Source organism: Rhinolophus sinicus, chromosome 1 (assembly GCF_057876585.1).
Source record: "Rhinolophus sinicus isolate RSI-liver-muscle chromosome 1, RSI-T2T, whole genome shotgun sequence".
In the NCBI taxonomy this organism is placed as follows: Eukaryota; Metazoa; Chordata; class Mammalia; order Chiroptera; family Rhinolophidae; genus Rhinolophus; species Rhinolophus sinicus.
In genome coordinates this window covers 93571045-93593527 of record NC_142501.1, presented here as the reverse complement: position 1 = coordinate 93593527, position 22483 = coordinate 93571045, and the positions used below count along the sequence as shown (strand labels likewise).

Here is a 22483-nt window from a genome sequence, read left to right as displayed (position 1 = left end):
AAATAGTTAAATTAAAAAAAAACTGCAAAGGTTGTAAAGTTGGAAAAACCTGATCAGAACTCCTGATCTTCCCTCTATTTTACTGAGTGGAACCAAAACTGGAGGAAAACAACACGAAGAAATACGGAACCTGTGATCTGAAACGACTGGGGACGGGCCGCTAGCGCATGCGCCCAACCAGGGAAGGGCGGGCTGGGGCGGGACTTAACGGGGCCCGCTCTCTTCCCACTGGCTGAGAAAGCTCACGTGTCTGGGCTGCGCGGTCACCTGGCAGGAACCGGAACCTGGGGTTATTAAAGCAAAGGAAAGCATACCCTGCGCTGGCTTTTCCTTTCCCCGTCCTTCCACCGTCTTCCTCAATCCTAAACTCGAGGTGCCCACCGCCTAGCATCGCTTTCGCCATGGCTCTCAGCGATGCCGACGTGCAAAAGCAGGTGAGAAGGGTGCGGTTGGGGTTGGGTCTCGCGAAGCTGCGGCGCCAGTCCCGGGGTGATGGGCTGGAGCCTAGCTCAGGGAGGGCGCGGGCCTTGGGCAGCCCAGATGCCGGAGGAGGGTCCATTACCCCAAGTCCCCGGATCCTGGTGGTCTGTTTGCAGGAAGGAGTCTTGCTGACCCGGGATTCGCCCCATAGCTCCTTTGACTTCGGCTCGAGGCTGCGCGTCGCCTCCTTGAACGCGCTGGCCCTTTGGCTCCCCCAACGGCTGTCCCTGTTTTCCCTGGGTGGTTGCTGTGCTTGGTAGAGCAGAGCGTTGAAAACCGGGCTTGAAAACAGCCTCATCACTTGATTTTTAACCCTGAGGGAAGGGTTCACAGTGCGCTGAAAGAATGCTGATGGGAGAGAGCCACTTCCAGTGTTTTGAGGTCATTCACTTTTTGAACTGTTAATCTTCATCTTGGAGGAGGCTCTATCATAATGACCTATATGGTTGGTCTCCCACTAGTCTGTACATTAATATTTGTCAAATGCAGAACACTTTTTCTTACATTTATGAGCCCCAGCACCTAACAGTGTTTGGCACAAAGTGGATGAGTTGGGGTTTATGGGGAAAATTGTTAAGTTGTGAATGAACATCATCAATTTTGCAACTGTATAATCAGTCCTGGGAAACTTTTGTTTTTTAAAACAAGCCGTACTTTCAAATTTGTAGGCATTCGGAATGTTATAATGCAAAAATCTCTTAGTAGAATATTGTGACATTGAAATGCCTATAACATGACAATAAGTGGTTTCATTCGTCCTGCCAACAGATATTCCGAAACCAGGGCCATTGCATTTAGTAGTTATGTTGCCAATCAGGTTTTCAGAGAAGGAAGTTTAAAGCTGCAATTTAATCTCTACATAATTTAGAGAACTAAGTCTACTATTTGAAGTAACTAGGAAAATTCTCTGACTAACGCTCACTCACTGGCTTGTGAATCTTCTTAGATGAGCAATACGATGTTTTTTCCTCGGGTATTTCCATTTCCTTGAAAATGCCTTGGCATTGTATTTTTAACCTAATGCACACTAAGAACAATGGAGTGTTTCATGATTTCAGTGGTTCTTGTGCTAATCACAAAGTAAAAATGGGTAACAAAAATAGCATCTATGGAGAAGCTTAAGAAATCTTGCAGTGTTCTTACAGAACAGTGGGCTTTTTGAACATTTATCACTGCTGCTTCTAATTTTTTCTGTAGGTAAAATGTGATGCAGTGGGAAAGTACAATGCCCTCCAGACTCTACTAGTCTGTCCAATCATTAGTACCAGTTCTCTTATTCCTCTTGTTCCTTTATCCTCCCCCCTTGTTATCATGTATTGAACACTAAGGCTTCCCCAGAAAATGCATTGTAAAGGTAAAGTAGTGCATTTCCTTGGAATCTAGACCAAAACCATTTTTTCTTTCTGTAAAACTGAAAGAATGAAGAAATCTTACCTGTTATTTGCACCCCTGTACACACTACCGTGAGCTCCTGGAGGGCAGTGTGTTTTCAGCTGTGAATAGGCAAAGTGCTAAGCACATAGTAGGTACTTAATAAATCCTAGATTTCCTGACTTCCACCCTATTATATTAAAATACTTGTATATATTTGCATTTTTGTAGGGGAGTATGGTCATTTATTTCATCAGATTTTCAAAGGAATCTGCCTGACTCCAAAAAAACTTATATTACTGGGTTAGCAGGAAGAAGAAAAGTATTTTTTAAAGGCCAGATTTTTCTTCTTTCGGGGTGGAGTTAAATGTCCTTAAGGGGTTGACTGTTTCTCTTGTTCGGAACTCTTAAAGACAGAATATGATCATGTTGACTGTAAACAGGCTTCTCGGACCTGGGTTAAAATTAGTACCATTTGCTCTAGGCTGTCAAATCTGGTAGCAGACAGTCCAGCTTGAGTGATAAGGCAGATAATGCAGGCTTGAATCAGGCTTCACCCGTAGAGGCCAAATGTGCCTTGTAGTATTTATAAACACCTGTTTTGATTACTATATTTAGTTAAACTACTTTTAAAATTCCAGACTTTAAGTGAGAGAGTTAGTAAAATGAATTAATAACCTAGAGGTCCTACCTACATTTTTTTAATCAGCTGCTTTTTTTTTTAATTATTTTTTTTTTCAGGTAGAGCCCCTATGAAATGAAACTACCAATGAGTTTGATTAGCTGTGTTGCTTGTATATTCACTTGGGTATATTTTCCATCTGCTCCTGGAGACAATACTCCTTTACGAGTATAAATTGGATCAGTCACCCCACGCTCCTTTCAGAAGACTTTGGTGGACTTACTCTCCGATTGTAGTCAGAGGTCTAAAACAAGTTCCTAGCCTTATAGTTTAGTTGAGGATATGGAAAGTAAAAAAGCAATTATGAATATGCGTTCAAGTACAGGGGTACAGAGCGCCTTAGATGCACACAGGTGGCAAGCTCAGGAAAGATTTTCCAAAGGAGATGACCGTTACGCTAGCTGAGGCTTGAGAAGTTAACCAGGTGAGGAGGAGGAGGAAGGTTGCTGCTAGCGCAAAGGAAGAGCATGTTTGAAATCTTGGAAGTTGACAGAGAATGGTGAACTCAAGGAACTGAAAAACTGAAGTAAACTGCAGTAAACAGCAGTCCCCCTTATCCTCAGCGGATATGTTCTGACAACCCCAGTGCATGCCTGAAACTGCTGATGGTACTGAATTCTATATATGTTTTTTCTATACGTACATACCTATGATAAAGTTTAATTTATAAATTAGGCACAGTAAGAGATTAACAACAACAATAATAAAGTAGAACAATTATAACAATATGCTGTCATAAAAGTGAGTGAATATGGTCTCTCAAAACATCTTGTACTGTACTCACCTCTGTGATGTGTGAGATGATAAAATGCCTTAGTAAGTCAATAACTTTCACCTTTTCACTTATAAAGGAAGCACTATACGGCTTCTCTTTGGCATATCTGAATGTCAGCATCACTACTATTGCGCTTAGGGGCCGCTATTAAGTAAAAGAGGGGTCACGTGACCACAAACACTGCGATACCGTGACAGTGATGACCAAGACCACTACTAAGTGACTAACTGCATGGATACCCTGGACAAAGGGATAATTCACGTCCTGGGCAGGATGGAGCGGGACGGCATGAGATTTCATTACGGCGCACAATTTAAAACTGATGAATTGTTTATTTCTGAAATTTCCCATTTAATAATTTTGGACCACGAGTAACTGTAACTGGGGAAGAGGAAACTGCAGATAAGTGGGGACTACTATATGACAGGAGCTAAGAGTCTGAAGAGTGGCCAGGGGTGAAGGTTATTTCAAATGGTACTGGAAAGGTAAGCTGTGACCAGGTTCTGTACCTTCTAAAGTCTGCACTTTATCATACGAGTGGGGAGTGTGATGCATAATGAGAGGCATTTTAAAAGGATCTCCCTGGTTGAATGTTGATTAGAGGTAACAAGTTTGAGAAAGCAAGGGCACAAATTTGGGAGCTGTTGAAGTAATTCAGCTGAAAGGTCATAGCAAGGATGAGAGTTGTGGCTGAAGATGGAGAGGTGTACAAATTAAAGAACTATTAGGAGAGAGCTGATAGGGCTGGGTGAGTGATTGCGTGTGAGGACTAAGATACAAGGAAGAGTCTGAGTTGGGTGTTGGGGCTAACCCTCAAGACAGGTCAAAGTAGGAGGTGGGTAGGAGTGATTAGCACGCAGTTCATTATTTAATGTGTTGAATTTAGGTTACTAAATAAGGGTATCCAAAAATGCTGTCTGGGAGGCAGAGAAAGAAAAGTATGGTCCCAAAGGAGACTTGAGAAGGAGAACAAGGAAGTCATGGAAGCAAAGGGAAGGGCTTATTTAAGAAAGGAGGGTGGTCAACTTATCAAGAGATGTTGAAAGATCAAGTAAGAAAGGCCAAGATTTAAGGGCAAGGAGACTGTTGTCATTTTATGAGAGTAATTTCGGTGGAGTGGAAGGGGTAGAAGTCAGATTGAAGTGTGTGGGAAGTAGGAGGTAAGAAAGTTCAAAGAGTAAATATCGGTAGCTCCTTGATAATATTTTATTAGGGATGGAGAAGACAGAAGAGCTGGCTGCAGGGGGTATGAAGTGGAGGGGGATATATATTCAGTCCTCCCTGTCCCATAGTCCCCAAGTTCCTTGAGAGTAGGATAATGCCCTATTTACTCATGGTCCATTTGCTGGAGCAAATTCCAGATTGTAAGTTCCCCAAGGACAGAAGCTAATTTATCCTTGTACACACTGACTGGCACGTAATATACATTCAATAAATGGTTGATTGTTGAATGAATCAGACAAGATATTTTGTTCTCTTGTTATATTTAAAAATAAAATAATCTTTTTTTTCCCTTATAGATTAAGCATATGATGGCTTTTATTGAACAAGAAGCCAATGAAAAAGCAGAAGAAATAGATGCAAAAGTAAGATTCAATTTTCTAGGTTTAAGAAGTCATCAAAGTTTCATATTGTTTTGCTTTGCTACATAGTAATTAGTAAAATTATTTAACAATACATTGCATTTGCATAGGACTAATAAGAATATCTCTTGTCTTTAACATTAAAAATAAATTTTTCTTTCTAAACATTCTGATTGTCAGTAAGTGTCCTAAAATTTTATGGTAGGAATAAAAACATAATGGATGGGGGCCGGCCCAGTGGCTCAGGTGGTTGGAGCTCCGTGCTCCTAACTCCGAAGGCTGCTGGTTCGATTCCCACATGGGCCAGTGGGCTCGCAACCACAAGGTTGCCGGTTCAATTCCTTGAGTCCTGCAAGGGATGGTGGGCTCCGCCCCCTGCAACTAAGATTGAACACGGCACCTTGAGCTGAGCTGCCGCTGGGCTCCCGGATGGCTCAGTTGGTTGGAGCGCATCCTCAACCACAAGGTTGCCGGTTCGACTCCCCCAAGGGATGATTGGCTGCGCCCCCTGCAACTAACAACGGCAACTGATCCTGGAGCTGAGCTGCGCCCTCCACAAATAAGATTGAAAGGACAACAGCTTGACTTGGGGAAAAAAAAAAAAAAAGTTCTGGAAGTACACACTGTTCCCCAATAAAGTCCTGAAAAAAAAACAAAAAACATAATGGATGGGGGGAGAAGAGACACATCTTCCTTAGAGGAGAATTCCAAATAACTGATGTAGATAACTTCCCTCATCAAGAACTTGAAGCTTCAATCCTCTGCCTAACCACCGTCCTCACCTGAGTGTGGGCTGAACTTAATAAACAACTGTAGAGTATGGAAAAGATAAGAATAGTAACTTCCCAGTGGGAAACTATGACTTAACCAAATTCTCCAAGACAGTGTCACCAGCAATGTGGGTAATTCAGCAGGTTACCCTGAACTCGGGCAGGGTGAGGATACTTCACTTCTGGTATTCTTCCCCAGAACCCGTAACACTGGCCTAGTTACTAAGGAAAAAAAAAACACCTGACAAACCCAAATTAAGGGACATAGGGACATTCTACAAAATATCAGTACTCTTCAAAACTGTCAAGGTCATGAAAAACAGGAAAGACTAAATAAACCGTCAGAGATCAGAGGAGATAAAAGGAGACACAATGACCAAATAAAATGTATCCTGGATATTTTGGAACAGAAAAAGACATTAGGTAGCAACAAGGCAAGCTGAATAATGTATGGACGTTGGTTAATTGTAATGTGTCAGTGTTAGTTTCTTAGTTTTGATAAGTCATGCATGTAAGATGTTTAAAAATGGAGAAATTGGGTGAAGGTACAGTTTGTAATATTTGTGCAACTTTAATGTAAATCTAAAATTTTCCAAACTGAAATATTAAAACATTATATAAAAAAGAAAAAATAATAGCAATTTAAAAAAAAACAAAAAACAGAAAATAATGGATGGGTTAATTTTCTCATGGAATCTAGCTTTCAGACATTTAGCATCTCTGACTAATTGTGATAGTTGATTAGGGGAGGGTATAGTATTTTGCTTTTTTATTAATTTGCATTGTTGCAAAACAATAGTGTAGAAGTATATAAGGTATACATGAAAGCTGTCATCACAAAGGTGATAGTGAGCATTTAGAAATTAAAGATATTTCTAGTTACACATTGTTTATATACACAAAAGTTCTTTAGGAAGTACCCAGATGTTCTAAACTCCCAATTCGGTGTTCTTTACATTAGCCTTCTAGTAAGAAGTGGATTAAATTTAGAATATATAATAATTTTTTTCACATACAGAATATTCTACCTGATTATGTCCTTTTGAATAAATTTTAAGTAATCTTTGAGGATGAATCATAATTAATTTCCTGTTTTAGATATGGAATAAGGTGATTATATTCAAGTACCTGTGGTGACCAGCTGCTTAAAATAAAACTGTCAAAATCTGGTGTCATGAATTAATTAATTCCCTGATAGGCAGAAGAAGAGTTCAACATTGAAAAAGGTCGTCTTGTGCAAACCCAGAGACTGAAGATTATGGAGTACTACGAGAAGAAAGAAAAGCAGATAGAGCAACAGAAGAAAATGTAAGTAGGTCCTTACAGTTTTACACTAAGGAAGCTTTACAAAGTCACTGGGACAAGAAGACAGAGCCAGTGCTTTGGAGTGGAGCAGACATGGGTTCAGGTCATAAGTGGATCTGACTTTGGGGAAGTTGCTTCTCTTTCCTCATTTGTGAATACGGAAGCCTCACAGGATCATGAAAAGATTACATTGGGTAACTGGTATATTTCATATCACTTGGTAAGCACTTAATAAATATTTTCTTGCCTTTGAAAGTAAGTTGGTAGAAACTACTAAATATTTTAGTGGCGTTCTCTTTGGGGTATGTACAAAGAATTATTTGTACATACATAGGAAGCAATATATTTCTTTTTCTACAGTTCTTGTTTTCTATGTTGTACTGATACTATTTTTTCATACCTTTTTCAGTCAGATGTCCAATTTGATGAATCAAGCAAGGCTCAAAGTCCTCAGAGCGAGAGATGACCTTATTACGGTGAGTAATTAACCCCTATTAGTTACAAAATCATAAAATATATACTTTCCTATTATAGAGAATTCACTAGTTAACATTAGCTAATTAAGGAGTTGAATGATTTTTAGAGAACATTTGGTCAGGAAGTCATCGTGCTGGGTATTATAACAAATACGAAAATGAATAAGATACTTGCTCTATCTCAAGAACCCTGTGATCTAACAGCTCATAGACTGCTGGATCGTATTAGCACATCATCGGTGGACTCTATAAGGGTGATGATAGGCATTAAGGAGGCCAGAAAGGTAGGTTGGCGCTGGTATAGGGGCCATGAGTGCAGGCCAAAGAGCTTTGCCTGTTTTCAATAGAAAACCACTGAAGTTTTTATGTTATTGCGTGGGGATTATCACAGATAAGGTTCATGTATGATTGTGTAGGCTGAATTTAACAGGGAAACGGTGAGACACGAGAAGACCCTCGTCATCCTAGGAAGAAGGCAGAAACCTGCAGAAACATCCCACTTAGATGAGCAAGCCTAGAGGTATTTGAATTATATTCAGGAACTAAACAAGGATGCCTGCTGCTTCCACTGGTATTCATTGTTACTACAGAGGCCCTAGATTCCTTATAAAATGGAGAAATAAGAATTATGTAAATATTGGAAAGCAAGAAACAATTACCAGTTTTGCAGATACGATCGTCAACTGAGAAAATACAATATCCAAAAAACAATAACTACTAACTAGTTCAAATGGTAACTGGCTACAAAGAGAACATACAGAAATTAATAGCTTTTATTTTCTGTATGCCAACAATAACCGTTAGCAAGTAAAATAAAAAAATCTTTTTATAATAGCTACAAAAATTATTAAATTATTGGGAATGTAAATGAATAAGACCCATATGAAAAAATTATGAAACTGAAAATATAAAACTTGCATAAATGGAAAATACACCATATTCTTAGATGATTAAAGAAACAAACTAATATAAGATGTCGATTCTTAGAAGAATTTGGCATGTGTCAGTGTTGACACATTTTACAGGAAGATGTTTCAGACATTGACTACTGATTGACTCCTTTTCCAAGTTCAATGCTAAGTACTGAATTTCAGACCTGGCTAGAAGAATCGTGGTTCCATTTACAAAAATGGGAAGGTAGAAGGAAGGACAAGCTGTTTTAAGAAAAATGTAACTAGCTCACTTTTGGACATATTTGAGGAGCCAAGAAACCTCCAGCTAGAAATGTCTTGTCAGGATGTGAAGTGTAAGGGACTTATATTCAGGACACATAATACTTCAGTTTCTTTTTTTAATACTTCAAATTTGAGTGTTTTTAAATTTTAGGAACATGGGAACATAGACAATCTGTTGCTGATTTATTTTGCCATGTATGAATAGTTCATCCTTTATAAACTATAAAAAGACTAGAGAGCTGTTGGGGAACTGTTGACTGCAAAATGTTAATGTCTCAGAACAACTGTTACCAAGTGTCTTCACTAAAATGCTGAACTCCAGTAATCAGTTGATTTCCTTCCAGGGGGTTCAGATTCTTTTAGCAACCTGAGTTGATTGACCTCATATAAGCTGCTCTTAGAGTAATATTATGGGCTTAGGGAATGTAGTTTTTTTGTGGAAAAACTTGAGTTTAAGAGGGTCAGCTTTCACTTTAAATTTCAGCTCTGCCATGTTAATTTGATTTTTGACCCTCAATTTCCTCGTTAGTATATTAATTATGATACTTGATTCAGAGGGTTCTTATGAGGATCAAATGAGAACGCACTTAAAGCCTCTAGCTTAACATGGCGTACAGTCTTTAAGGGATGTTAGCTCCTTTCCCCACCCCATCTCCAGTGGTACTCGTTCCATCTCATAATAGGCCTGGGGAGTTGAAATAGTCTCCCAGCTTGTTGGTGCCAGTGCCGAGAAAGCCCCTTGACCAAAAGTTGCTGCTTTGATATTTATGCCCAGATTCAAAAATGACAACTGTGACAGCTACTTGTGTATATGCTATTATTTATACAATTCAGGAGTTTATAGGCATATAGTTTAAATGTCTCAGCAGCATTCCTAAATTTGAGTACCAAGGGTTATAACACATACTGTTAAATGTCATCATCTTAACCAGTTATGCTGCTTTTTTTTTCCCCCCAAGATTTTATTGGGTAAGAGGAACAGGACTTTATTGGGGAACAGTGTGTTTTTCCCAGGACCCATCAGCTCCATGTCCAGTTGCTGTTGCTCAATCTTAGTTGCAGGGGGCATAGCCCACCATCCCTTGTGGGAGTCAAACCGGCAACCTTGTGTGTGGTTGAGAGCTCGCGCTCTAATCGAGCCATCCGGCCGCCCAGGAGCTCAGTGGCAGCTCGTTGTCTTCATTCTAGGTGTGGAGGGCACAGCCTACTGGCCCATGTGGGAATCGAACCGGCAACCTTGTTGCCCAGAACTCGCGCTCTAATCTTAAACTGAGCCACCCGTCCGTCCTATGCTGCGTTTTTGAAGAGCAGTGATATTAAAAGTGGAAAGGACTTTTGATGACGTTTTCTGTTGGCACACTGTCTGGTGGTATCTTAGGTTTTGTAGCCAGATGTAAATAACCCAGTGGTTTAGTAGATTAGACTTTACTTTTAATGATTTTTTATTTTTATTTTTTCTTTCATCTGATATTTTTCATCTGTTTTTTTATATTTTGTTAGTAATTTTTTCTAACTTTTAAAAAATTAATTTAAATTTTTTGTTGAATATGTTCTTGGAAACTGCTTTAAATCCTTTTAAATATATAAAGAATTACTAGTGTGGCTCCATGAAGGAAATTTTAGGTGTCATGGATAAGAAAATTCTGATCATTCACTTATCAAATACTGTGTTTCCCCCAAAATAAGACCTAGCCGGACCATCAGTTCTAATGTGTCTTTTGGAGCAAAAATTAATATAAGACCCAGTATTTATATTATATTATTTTATTTTATTTTATATTATAAATTTTAATATAATATATTAAGTTATATATTTTATATTATATATCATATATATAATATATTAAATTATTATATATTTTAATATAAGACCAGGTATTATATCATATCATATCATACCATATCAAGACCCAGTCTTATATTAAAATATTTTGCTCCAAAAGACACATTAGAGATGATGGTCCAGCTCGTCTTGTTTTGGGGGAAACACGGTACATGAATCCTTACTAAGTGGCAAGCATGACTAAGTACTAGAGACAAAGTAAAATCAAGTCCTGCCTTCGTGAATTTGATATCCTAGTAGGTTGAGTATGAGTTGTGTTTTTTTTAAAATATAACAAAAATCTGGGTGTTTGTTTTTCTTTTTTTTTTCTATATTTTTTAGTTGTTCAATACCAGTGCTTCTCAACGTTTTTCACCTCTCTTCAGAATAGTCACACAATTGTTTTCCTTTATAGTAACATCTCTCATCATATACAGTGATTTTCAGATTTTTGAGGGAGAGGATATAGAAAGTACAGTTGTGAGCCAAAATTCCTGCCTCCTTAGTCTGTGCTAGACACTCCTTTTATGGGCCACTAACTCATTTGGACTTCACCATCTTAGTACGTGGCACTGTGTGTAATCTTCTGTTTACTTAGTCTTGCATAAATAATAGGTAGCCCAGTAAAACTTTGGCAGGACTATGGGCCATCATAAACAATGACTTTGTGACTTTGGAAGAAAAAAAAAAGTGCAGTTGTACGGAATGAACATGTTTTACTTTTATAATTGGAAAAGATTCAACTTTGGATAGTTTTTTTGTTGTTGTTATTCATGCTCTTTTTGTGGGGTGTTTTTTTTTTTTTTTTTTTTTTGGATAGTTTTTCAAAATACCGTTATCCATCGTTTTCTTCCAGAGATGTGCTAGAGGAAAAAGATTACATTTTATAACTTTGAAACACAAATTGGCAGTTCTGTGTCATACCATATACCTTTCCCAAATGTAATAGACCCCAGAGTAGTCCGAGTCTGCTTACCTCTGAAATCATCACAAAATTCTCTGTGTTAAACACTAATTTGATCTTTTAGTTTTCATTCCTCTGTTTTCATTTCAGAATTGAGGTGGGTTCCCTTGAGGCAGTAAGCAGTTTGAACTTCAGAGTGTACTTATGCTTGTCTCGTTCTTGCTGAGCTCTGTACAGGTCTGCAGTCTAATGGGGTCCAGACTAGAGAGTGTGTGTACAGGCAGGTCTCGGAGATAACTGTGGGTTAGCTTCCCAACCACTGCTTTAAAGCGAGTATCTCAATAAAGCGAGTTGTAATCTTTTTGCTGGTGAAGAGTTTTGCCTTAAGTTTGTAAATACTGCAATATGATAAAACGAGGTGTGCCTGTACAACCTTTTGAGCATGACCTTAAAAAATTAGTCAGCAGCTGGGAGACAGGATGGAGAGAACAACATGAATAAAAAACAGGCCTTCATTTGGCAGTACATGCAGGAAATGGAAGTAGCTTGGTAGAGTGGGGAGTGGTAGGAGGTGAGGCCTGAGAGACACTCGTGTTCAATTAAAAGAGCCTGGAAGGGAAAAAGTGCCGCCTCCGAAAAAGAGTTAAAAAGAGAGAGAGAGAGAGCCTGGAATGCCTGCTGAAGTGTAAGGAATTTATCCTTGACGAGTTCTCAAACTTTCATGGGCATAAAAATCACCTGGAGGAACTGATTAAAGTACAGACTCTCAACCCCATTTCCAGAGACTTCGTTTGTTGTCAGGAATCAGCATTTTAAAAAGCGGCTCAGAGTAAGGTGGCCTGGGAACGGCACCAAAAAGTCCTCTAGGCTTAAATTTGTGTTAGAGAAAGAGAAATGGTGACAGTGGGGACCACATAACCAGGAGGTTATGGCTTAACTTGGTGTTTTTTTAAACTTTTGTAAGAGTTTATTTGAGCTAAACTAATGACATGCTGGGGAGTAAGGTCTCAGATGCTCCCAGGTATGGCTGAACTTTTAAGTCTAGAAGTAGAAAGGCCTAAACCACAGTAGCAGCAAAATGATGAAGAAAAGGCAGGACCCTCATCCCAGAGATACTACAAAGGTAAGAGTCTGTGGGACTTGGTGACCTGCAGGTTGTGATGAGTGAGTGGAAAGCAGGGCTCAAGAATGACTTAAGGGTTACAGGGTTCTGCAACCGGGTAGCTGAAGGTTAGAGATACAGGATGAGGAGCCGGCGAGGGGTGATGATAAGCCTTGGAGTTGGGCTTAGGAGAAAGGTTGGGACATATGTGAACCACACATGGTTCCAAGTGGGGCTCTGACTTCAGATAAGGTCGCCAAGGTTGTGAGTGTGTAGAATTAGAAGGGAAGAGGGGCAAGTAAACAGATTGAGAGGCATCGAATGTAACGTGCAAGAAATAAAGAGATTTCTAAGGAAACCTGGGGGAAAGCAGTTTTGTTCTGGGAGAATAAGGAGAAGCCAAGGGAACGAAAAACTCAAAGAACAAAATGGTAATTTAATGTAGCATCTAATGCTTCAAGGAATCAGTGCAAGCAAAGAGCATAGTGATTTTCGGATTTGACGTCAGGGTATCCTTTCCGACGTTTGCCTGCGTGATTTCATTGGATTGATTAGGACAGAAAGCCAGACTGGAATGGCCCGAGTGGAAGCGGGTGTGTGTGCAGTGAGGAACTGAAGGCAGTGTGTACGGCCTCTTAAGCTGGGCTCTGGGAACTCTCAGTGTTTGATCCTCTGGAACAGGTGTAAAGTACAGGCATTCTGGAGCGTGCAACTTGAATTCCATAGACAGCCAGAGCTTTAATTTGTCTAATGTATAATGAGAGTTTTGTGGAAATAAACACTTAGGTAATTTTAATTCTAGAGACACTTTTTTCTTAGCCCTTTGCAGTCTGACTTCTTGCCATCCAGTAGTTTACAGTTTAGCAAACCACAGTAAGTAAGCGGCATAGAGAGGTGATGAAAGAACAAGCACGATTACACGTACAGAAAAGCACACCTGTGCTCTAAATGGATGTGGCTATTTTAAAGCATTTCTAGCTTTATCCATAGGGTAAGAAATTATGAAAGGTAGGGAAGTTATCAAGCAGTTGGATAGAAAAGGAAACGACAAAAGGTAGAAGGAAGGTGAAAAATACGGAAGTAGGGTAAAAAATGAAAAGGAAATAGTCAAGTTGTTTTGCTACCAAATTTGGTCTCAGTTGCATAGTCTTTTAGTTATTTTTCTCAATTTATCCTTCTTCCTTGCCTGCCCAGGTGCACACCAGGTGTAAGAGCTTTGAAATCCCTTTGAGGTTTGAATTTCTGTTTGGTGGGCAAATTTTTTAACCCCTTTGAACCTTCCGTTTCCTATAAAATGTTCCCATTTTATACCAACATATACCTGAAGCTTATGTAGAACTAGATAAGCTAGGTAAAATGACTAGGATAATAGAAGTGTGTATTTTTTTTTTTTAAGGGAAATGAAAAACTCACATTTAAATTGATTGGTCTTGAAGTAGAGATTTCTGGTGGTGTGGTTTAAAGAGAGGTGAACTAGAGACCCCTGGGAGGGATGCCTGCTGACTCTTCAGGCCAGAGGAGCCCCCGTAGACGTGACTTTGACGTTGACATCAGAGCCAGCCTTTGGTTTCCTGTTTCCCAGTACTGGAATCCTATGTTTTCAGACTCTTTAGAGACAGTTAGGTTCACGTGGACAGAAAATGCTGTTGCAAACTCATAAAATACTAATACATAAACTGACATGCCAACAACAGTAAGTAACACGTACCTCCTTGGAAAAGCTGCACAGGGAGCCAGATTATAACCAGAAAGTTGTTTAAATTTAGAATCAAAGAGTGTCACTAGGATGTTAGTGGTTTGTAACATTATTGATCATAATTTACCTTTCAAATTAGCATAAAGTATTAAAGTCATTGATAATTCAGCCTCCCTGAAGTAAATGGAGGATTTGCAGATAACTCATTATTGGTACTGTGATCTTTATCCAGACATTATCTGTTCTTTTTTAATAAGACAAATGGAATCATCTTGTATAACTGTCTTAATAGCTTGCTTTTCAAGTCAGTATCATAAATCATTCTGTGTTAGTTGTGTAGGTTTCTGACCTGACTGATAATCGGGACCATTCTGCTAGATATGATTTCCCTGGGGGCCACGGTGGTGCTTCCTGCTTCCTCGTAGCACTGTCCTTGGCATAGCTTCTGTTTATCCTGATCTCAGAAAATGTGTTGGATGAAAACAGCAGTCAGATGTGCAGCAGCGACAGAAGCCTGTCCCAGCCTCACAACGGGTTGGTTTTGCACTGACTGCCCAGATGTGCAGGTAACTGCTTTCTTTTCCACTCATTGTAGGACCTGCTAAATGAAGCAAAACAGAGACTCGGCAAGGTGGTAAAGGAGACAACCAGGTACCAAGTGCTGCTGGACGGACTGGTCCTTCAGGTACCCTTGTAGGCCAGGCCTACTACAGTCACCGCTCCGGTTCTTGCCCATTGACCACACGTTAGAGGCCAGCTCGGTTTTTCCTGTTTTCTCATGTTAGCTTTTTCCCTTTCACTCTTTTCCTTGTCTAACAGAACTGTACTGCATGTCTATGGGGTTGGAGACTTCTAGGCTTACAGAGCTTTGACATTGTCTTATTCATTCTTTATAAGTCAGGGGTCACGTTCGCTTGCAACCTTCAGCTTTAACTTTTAAAGCTTTAAATTAGCTTCCCTAGTTTGATTTCACCATCAAAATACTTGCTTTAGGTATTTGGGTTCAGACCAAAGGCTGTATACATTTTAACTCTTTCCTGCCCAGCTCTGAATCCTTGTTTTACTTATGCTAATTAGTAATATCTGTCCTCAGTTAGTTGATGTAAGATATGACTCCCATGTCAATTTTATTTCTACCACCAGAACACTGGGTATAGTTATCTGATCTGTGATACCAAGATCTTGTCTCCATGTTCTCATATATGCTGTCTTGGCGGAATTTATAAGGGGATATTTTTTCCAAATTAGATGGAAGAATCATGAAAACATTCCATTTTGCCGTTGCTTTCTTTTGTAGTTTGCATTTCCGACTAATTGCATCTTATTATGTCATGTAGGGTTTGTACCAGTTGTTGGAGCCACGGATGATTGTCCGTTGCCGGAAACAGGATTTCCCTCTGGTAAAGGTAAAGAGCTGAGAGAAGAAATCTCTATTTATTTATTTATTTATTTTAAAGATGAGGAAGGTAGGGTTGAAACACGTGCTCTGATAGGTGACAGCTCACCGTAGGAATTAGAGGAGTGTTAACACATTGTAGATAATCATTGAAGTGACCTCAGCCTCTAAGTTCTTTTCTTAAGGAGGCCAAGTTACCATCTGAGCTAGTAGCCTCCTCCCTTTCTGGATACTTTGTAAAACCCTAATCTTCTGCAAATGCGATAACCGAGGCAGCACCTACCGGACTGGAGCAAAGATAGGCAAGACCATCTCAGTGAGGCAGCTGCTCTCAGGCCAGCAGGCTTGGCTCTAACCTCATATACTCTGCACCTGGAGACAGAGCGTGGGTACCAGGGACCAGCCATAGGGGGGTCGTCAGTGAGGACATAGCTGTCATCCCAGGGCAGTTATTGAGGTGCCCCCTCCCTCTATGTCCTGGCCGAGGCAGAAGGTGCCCTGTTGTAGAGCTGGCCCCGGGGCAGGTACATAAAGGTTGCAGTAGCAGGTGGGCACTCTGGACTGAAGGCGCCTGAGGCTGGCAGCCTCAAGTCACAGACTGGACCCCTAGCTTGGTTCTGTGGCATCGAGTTGTTCTTCAGATTAAAATTCCTCCATGTAGCTTGCTTTCTGGCAAGGATGTGAGTGCTTAGTCCCTTGGCAATCACATTTCTTATAAATTAATACATTTGCAACACATAATATATTTCTATTCTTATTATAATTTGTCTCCCCAAATAACTTGTCTCCTAGGAAGGAAAACGTGCCAGCTGGATTACTTAGGTGTTCATTCCCCTTAATCTGCACGATACGTTAGTAAATTGTGGTTCCGGTTTATAAACCGTGTCAGGAATGTGGATCCATGTTTGTGCTGACAGCCTCATTTACAAACCTGAGCAACAGAGAGCTAGACATACAGAGAATTCACCAGCATGATAATCCTGCTGTGGAGTCAGGTCCACGCTGCCAGCTGGCCTCTTCTGGATGACACGACCGTATGGCTACGTGTCAAGCAGGTTTCTCCTTGAAACCAAGTGAGGCATCCAGTGGCGAGCATGACTGGCTAGCTCTGCAGAGCGCTGCTGTGTAAGGTTTGCGGGGCAGGGGGAGTTGAATATATGCATATAAATCTGTTCAACTAGTAATAGTGTCAGAAAAATAGTAAAGCTCCTTCAAGAAAATATTTTTTACATTTGTTCCAGAGTGTGCACAATATTGTTCAAAGATACTGTTTCCCCGAAAATAAGACCTAGCCAGACAATCGGCTCTAATGCGTCTTTTAGAGGAAAAATTAATATAAGACCCTGTCTTAAATAATATAATATAATTAATATAATATACCTGGTCTTAATATTAATTTTTGCTCCAAAAGACGCATTAGAGCTTATTGTCCGGCTAGGTCTTATTTTTGGGGATACAGGGTAGGACTTTCCACTAATTGTGCTTTATCACATTAAGTGCCGTATAGCAGTTAAAAAAGTCACTTCAGTCTGCTTTTTTCCCAGTGAGCTCATTTCTTCATAAAATTGGTAAAATGTACATAACAAAGTTAACCATTTTAAATGTGCAGTTGCTTTAAGTACATTCGCATTGTTGTGCCACCAGCACCACCACCCATCTCCAGAACTTTCTCATCTTCCTGAATTGAAACGCTGTCCCCATCAGACACAGACACCCCCCCCCCCCAACCCAGCCCCTCACAGCCCCACGCTACTTTCTGTCTCTGAATTTGACTGCTCTGGGTCCCTTATATATGTGGAATCACACAGTATTTGTCTTTTTGTGACTGGCTTAGTGTGCGTACCATAATGTCCTCAGGGTTCATCTGTGTTGTAGCACGTGTCAAAATTCCCTTCCTTTTTAAGGCTGAATAATATTCCATTGTATAGATGCACCACATTTTGTTTATCATTCATCCGTCACGAGACACTGGGTTGCTTCCACCTCTTGGCTACTGTGAATAATGCTGCTGTGAACGTGGTGTGCAGGTATCTGTCGAGTCTCTGCTTTTACTTACTTGGATGCACCCAGATGTGAAATTGCTGGCTCTGTGTTTAACTGTTTGAGGAATCACCACAGTCTTTTCCACAGTGGCTGCACCGTTTTACATTCCCACCAGCGATGCAGCTATTCTCTTACTTGAAATAAATAGGAATATCCTTGCTTGCCTGGTTTGTTGATTTTTTTGAATACCTGCTTTCCTAGTTTCTGCTAAAGTCCATCATTATTTTCTGTTTTTCTAGGCTGCAGTGCAAAAAGCAATCCCTATGTACAAAATCGCCACCAAAAAAGATGTTGACGTCCAAATTGATCAGGAGGCCTACCTGCCTGAGGAAATGTAAGTAAGGAGGGTTTCTGCTTTTGACACCTGGCTGTCTCTCCTGGTGGGCCTTTCGCAAAGTGAGTTTTCTCCCGGCGCCCCTCTTTGTTCCCGGAAAGCATGTGGCTGTGCTCTGCCTGCAGTGCTCTGTGGGTCCTCTGTTAGCCAGGTCACATACTCGAAAGTCGAGCTTCTCAGGGTCTCAGCTCAGCCTGCAGAGTAGCAGCACCGGTCCTGTACCCCATCTCACATGTCTGTATCACGTGCTAAGTAAGGAGTAGTATCTCTACCGTAAATAGTTATCAAAGATGCGTGGTCACGGGTAACTGAGAGCTAGGTTCCTTGGATGCAGAACCACGAACAGCAGTGGTATTTCTGCTGACTGAGGAAATGACAGAACATTTCTTCAGCTTCCCTAGTAACCTCATGCAGTGGGGACTCCTGACAAGGGTGGAGGCGGGTTGTCTCTCCACCACCTGTCTGTCTAGGCACACCACCGACCAGCACTGCAGACCCAGGGACACAGAACTGAGCTGAAAGCACCAGACTTAGAGCTGTCAGACCTGTTGCCTAAATCCATCATTTGTAACATGAGATCGGAGATCTTGAATTTTGTTTTATAAAGTGAGGAAAAGAGATGGAACTAGCATACAGGTGAAAATGCTTTATAAACTGAGAAGGTTTGTAAGCGAGTGACAAATGCTTGAATGTAACTGTTGGATTTAGGTCTGATTCTTCTCTCTGCCCTGTACTAGCTAGGTAGTCATAGACTAGTTATTTCATCTCACTGAGCCTTGATTTTCTCATCTGTAAATTGGGATAATAACATCTATTATTATCCTAATAATAATAATAATAGGTTTTATTGTTATTGGAACTCTTGGGAGCCTAAATGAGTTAATGTCTACACAGCACTTAACACAATAGCTGGTACTTTCCTGGGGCTCAGTACCCAGTTACTGTCCTGTCCAGTAATCACTGTTGTGGAGATGAAGCAGACAGGGTGGAAAATACTTGGTTCAGGCTCTGGTAAATAATAGGCTTCAGTCAAGACCACTGTTCTGAAACCTTTGGGGCCAGGTGTTGTGCATTTCGGTGTTTAGAAAAGTTAGTACATTTACCACAGTTACGTAATATCCCCAACAAGGTCCGAGGTGTCATCCCCATAATTAAATGCGCCAATATTTCCAATGGAAACATAGGGATAGTCATACTCTGAGGGATAAATATGTAAGCGTAGGTTTGTTACTCGTGTGCTGCCAGGTGACTGGATGTCAGTGCAGGCTTTGGTGTCACATGAATTAAATCCTTTTGTTTTCAGAACTTTTTAATTTCCAGATTGCAGATGAGGGGTTGTGGGCTTATTTCAGTGCAGATTTCAAGTGGACTTTTAAATATTGTCATTTTATTCAATAAATTCATCATTTTCTTCAACCTCTTTAACCCTGTCTTGTTTATAAAATAGTGAGGCTACCAAGACTCCTGTGGGGTTCCTGGGAAGGCGGGGTCCTAGAACACCCTGGGTTTTGTGTTTTGCGAGTGCCTGGCATGCGGGAGACGTTCTCTTCTCATTTACTGGAGGCCTTTCCTCCCTCACTCCCCAGCGGAGATAAAGAACTGTCTTCCAGACAGTGGGGTCCGAATTTCAGCAAAGAACCAACCATGCCCTTAGGAGCCAGAGAGTCTGTTTAGGGAAACCAAAGATAAATGAAACAGAAATGGGGAAGGAGGAGGAGGTAAGAAAATAATAGTAAGGTCGTAGTCCATTACAGTTTTCCACAGAAAATTTGCAAAATACCCAGCCTTTGTCTCAGCCTGCTTATTTCAAGAAATATTTGATCAAATGAAATTACGATGTAGCAGAATTCCATTCCCCGAGGCTCCCTGTCATAGGCTTTGGCCTGCTTGCCTTATGCCTCTGAGTGGAGAAGTAGGAGACAGGAATGATGGCAGGGAGGCATGGCTAGAGCAGGACTTCTGGCAGGAACCCACAAGGTTGCAGTGGTACCTTTTCTGATACACAACTTTGCCTTATCAGTAGCCCTGGCATTTAGCAGGATTGGGCCTCGAAGAAGCATTCATCTGAGGACTCTAGATTTGCAAACTGGGACTACATCCTCCCCCTTCTCATTTTGTTGGGGGGAGCTGACAAAATTACATTCGGTGCTATAACAGAAAATCAAGTTGGCACATAGCAGTCAGTTGGTAAACGACAGTTATCATCATCATCCGTGCCTTAAATCTTAAGAAACTTCTGAATTAACTTCAAGCTTGTTGCTTATGTTTCTTGGCCCCTTGTAGTATTTAGACACTCCACACACCAAAACGGCTTTCCTTTAAGGCAATAAAGTGCCATGTGTGTTTGCCTCAAATCTATAAAAATTGTTATTTCCTCTATTTTTTGCAGAGCTGGTGGAGTTGAGATCTATAATGGGGATCGTAAAATAAAGGTTTCCAATACCCTAGAAAGCCGGCTGGATCTCATAGCCCAGCAGGTGAGTATGGGAATACTTCTCATTAGTTGGTCTATTACTTTGAAATGATACAGCGAACACACGTCCACTCATTAGTATTAGGGATTTGTTGCTCTCTTTCCACATTTTTTGACATTTTCTTGAATGGGGATTAGGCATTTAGTGGCCTTTACTGAGGTGACACCATTTACATGAGGGAGGATTTGGGGTCAGAACAAGGGTTTTGTTCATCTAGAATTTTAATGTGCACATTTACTGCGTGTGGAGACGCTGTTGAAGTTCTTTCTCCAGCAAGAATGATGGAAACTAAAGTCCATATTTATCTGAAGAAATGACCATAGGGCTGCCGGCGCTTCCAACGTTCCCACGGTCGCACCAGTAAACTAGGGAGAGGAGGCAGGAGAATTCGGTTGTTTCAGAGTGCTGGGCGTCTCCCAGTAGTGGCGTCTACTGCTCCCTTGCTTCCCTCTCTTTTTTTTATGGTGTGTCAACTTTAGTAACAAAAGGATCACTAGGTGGCCTCATCCTCTCCTTGACATCATACCCTCCACCCCTTAAATCCTCTCTACCTCATAAATTGGAGTACAGTCAAGGTTGTTTGTACAAAGGGGTCAAAAGCAGTCCATGGGGAGCATTATCCCTTAAACGTGTGGAATAGGATTCAAAAGAGATACAGAACTCAGCACCTCTTTCATTAAAAATAAAATGGAGAGACATTTGGGTAAAAACCCCCTAAATTATTCTCATAGCTGCCTGGGGACTAGGCCTTAGTCTTTCCACAGTGACGATGCCGTCATGTACTGCTACCTGTCTGAAAGCTAAAGGACCTGGACATGGATTGTTGTCTGCTATAACTTAAACTGTAGAGCTGTGTGGCCCAATAAAGTAGCCCCTAGCTACAAATGGATATTTGAATTAATTAAAATCAAGTAAAATGGAAAATTCAGTTCCTCAGTAGCACCAGCCACATTTCAAATGCACAGTAACCACAGCGTGGCCTTAGAAGTTTGAGGTTAAATCCTAAGGATTTTTCAATTGCCACGAGTACCTCAGCACAAACTTGCATTATAACTTTTCTGCTTGGCACATAGTAGGCACTCAGTAAATATTTGATGAAAGAAAGAATGTAGGCGATTCAGAATATGATGAGGTAATCCTGTTAACGGGCTCTTCTCCCCACCTTCCACTATGATGGAAGCCTTAGATGTGAGGACTTTAGTTTTTAATTGTTTTTCTTTGTCCCTTTTAAGCAGTTGGTCTTAACCCCAAACTTGCCATCGGTTGAGTTTCTCACCACGGCTTCCGCTGAGTGGCTCAGGGAAGTGGAGGACTCACGGGGTGCGCTCGGCTTTGTGTTTCCCTTCCCAGCCAGGTATTTAGGATGTGCAGTTCTTCCCAAGTTCCAACTGACAACGCTCATTTATTAAAAATCCTCTGTCTTCACAGATGATGCCAGAAGTACGGGGAGCCTTGTTTGGTGCAAATGCCAACAGGAAGTTTTTGGACTGAGCCTTGGAGGCGGAGCTCCTGTACTGCTGTGTCGGGGACGTTTCCGTTACTTGGAGACAGGATTTTCTATGTAGCTTCCTCTCTGCTGTTCTAACAGTCTGCATTTATCAGTGGATACCCTTCTGTAGCTACCGCCCTTAGCTTAGTTGTAAACAATGGGAGAAAGTTTTACTGGGTAGGATTGGGAAATCTACCCTCTCTTATATAAGGAACAACTCTCAGTTGTTTTGCAGCACGAAGAGGAGGAATCAGGTGACAGTTGCATGGACTTCACCGCGTCTTCTGCTCCCTGTGGTTCACGTTTCTAGCCCAGAGGGTGATGTGTATGTTTCTCTGCCCTTAAGTCTCTGCTCTTCAAGCTTCCGGTGCATGTGGGGCACGCATTCCTTCCAGCCGTAGTAGCTTCTGTTACCTGTTCGGACCTAGAAGTGTTCCTTATCTGTAAATGTGATTGAAAATCTAAGCCATGATGCTGTATTTATTAAAACAAAAGGTAATGTGAATTCCGTTGTAATTTATTATGCAAGGCACTGCAAGCCTGTGGTTTGAGGGGGTGAAGCTCTTACTGAGATCTCTAGAAAAGACACCATTTTCCAAGTGCCTA

At 40.9% G+C, this 22483-nt stretch overlaps 1 protein-coding gene across 1 annotated transcript; it reads left to right on the top strand.

Moving 5' to 3' along the window:
* Positions 1 to 274: 274 nt before the first annotated feature.
* On the top strand, positions 275 to 22382 carry ATP6V1E1 (ATPase H+ transporting V1 subunit E1). Its single transcript, XM_019757232.3, has 9 exons — positions 275 to 434; positions 4829 to 4894; positions 6860 to 6969; positions 7376 to 7442; positions 14737 to 14826; positions 15479 to 15547; positions 17820 to 17914; positions 20304 to 20391; positions 21817 to 22382. The coding sequence occupies exons 1-9, from the start codon at positions 402 to 404 to the stop codon at positions 21877 to 21879; spliced, it is 681 nt and encodes a 226-aa protein (XP_019612791.1). The 5' UTR covers positions 275 to 401; the 3' UTR covers positions 21880 to 22382.
* The last annotated feature ends 101 nt before the right edge of the window (positions 22383 to 22483 follow it).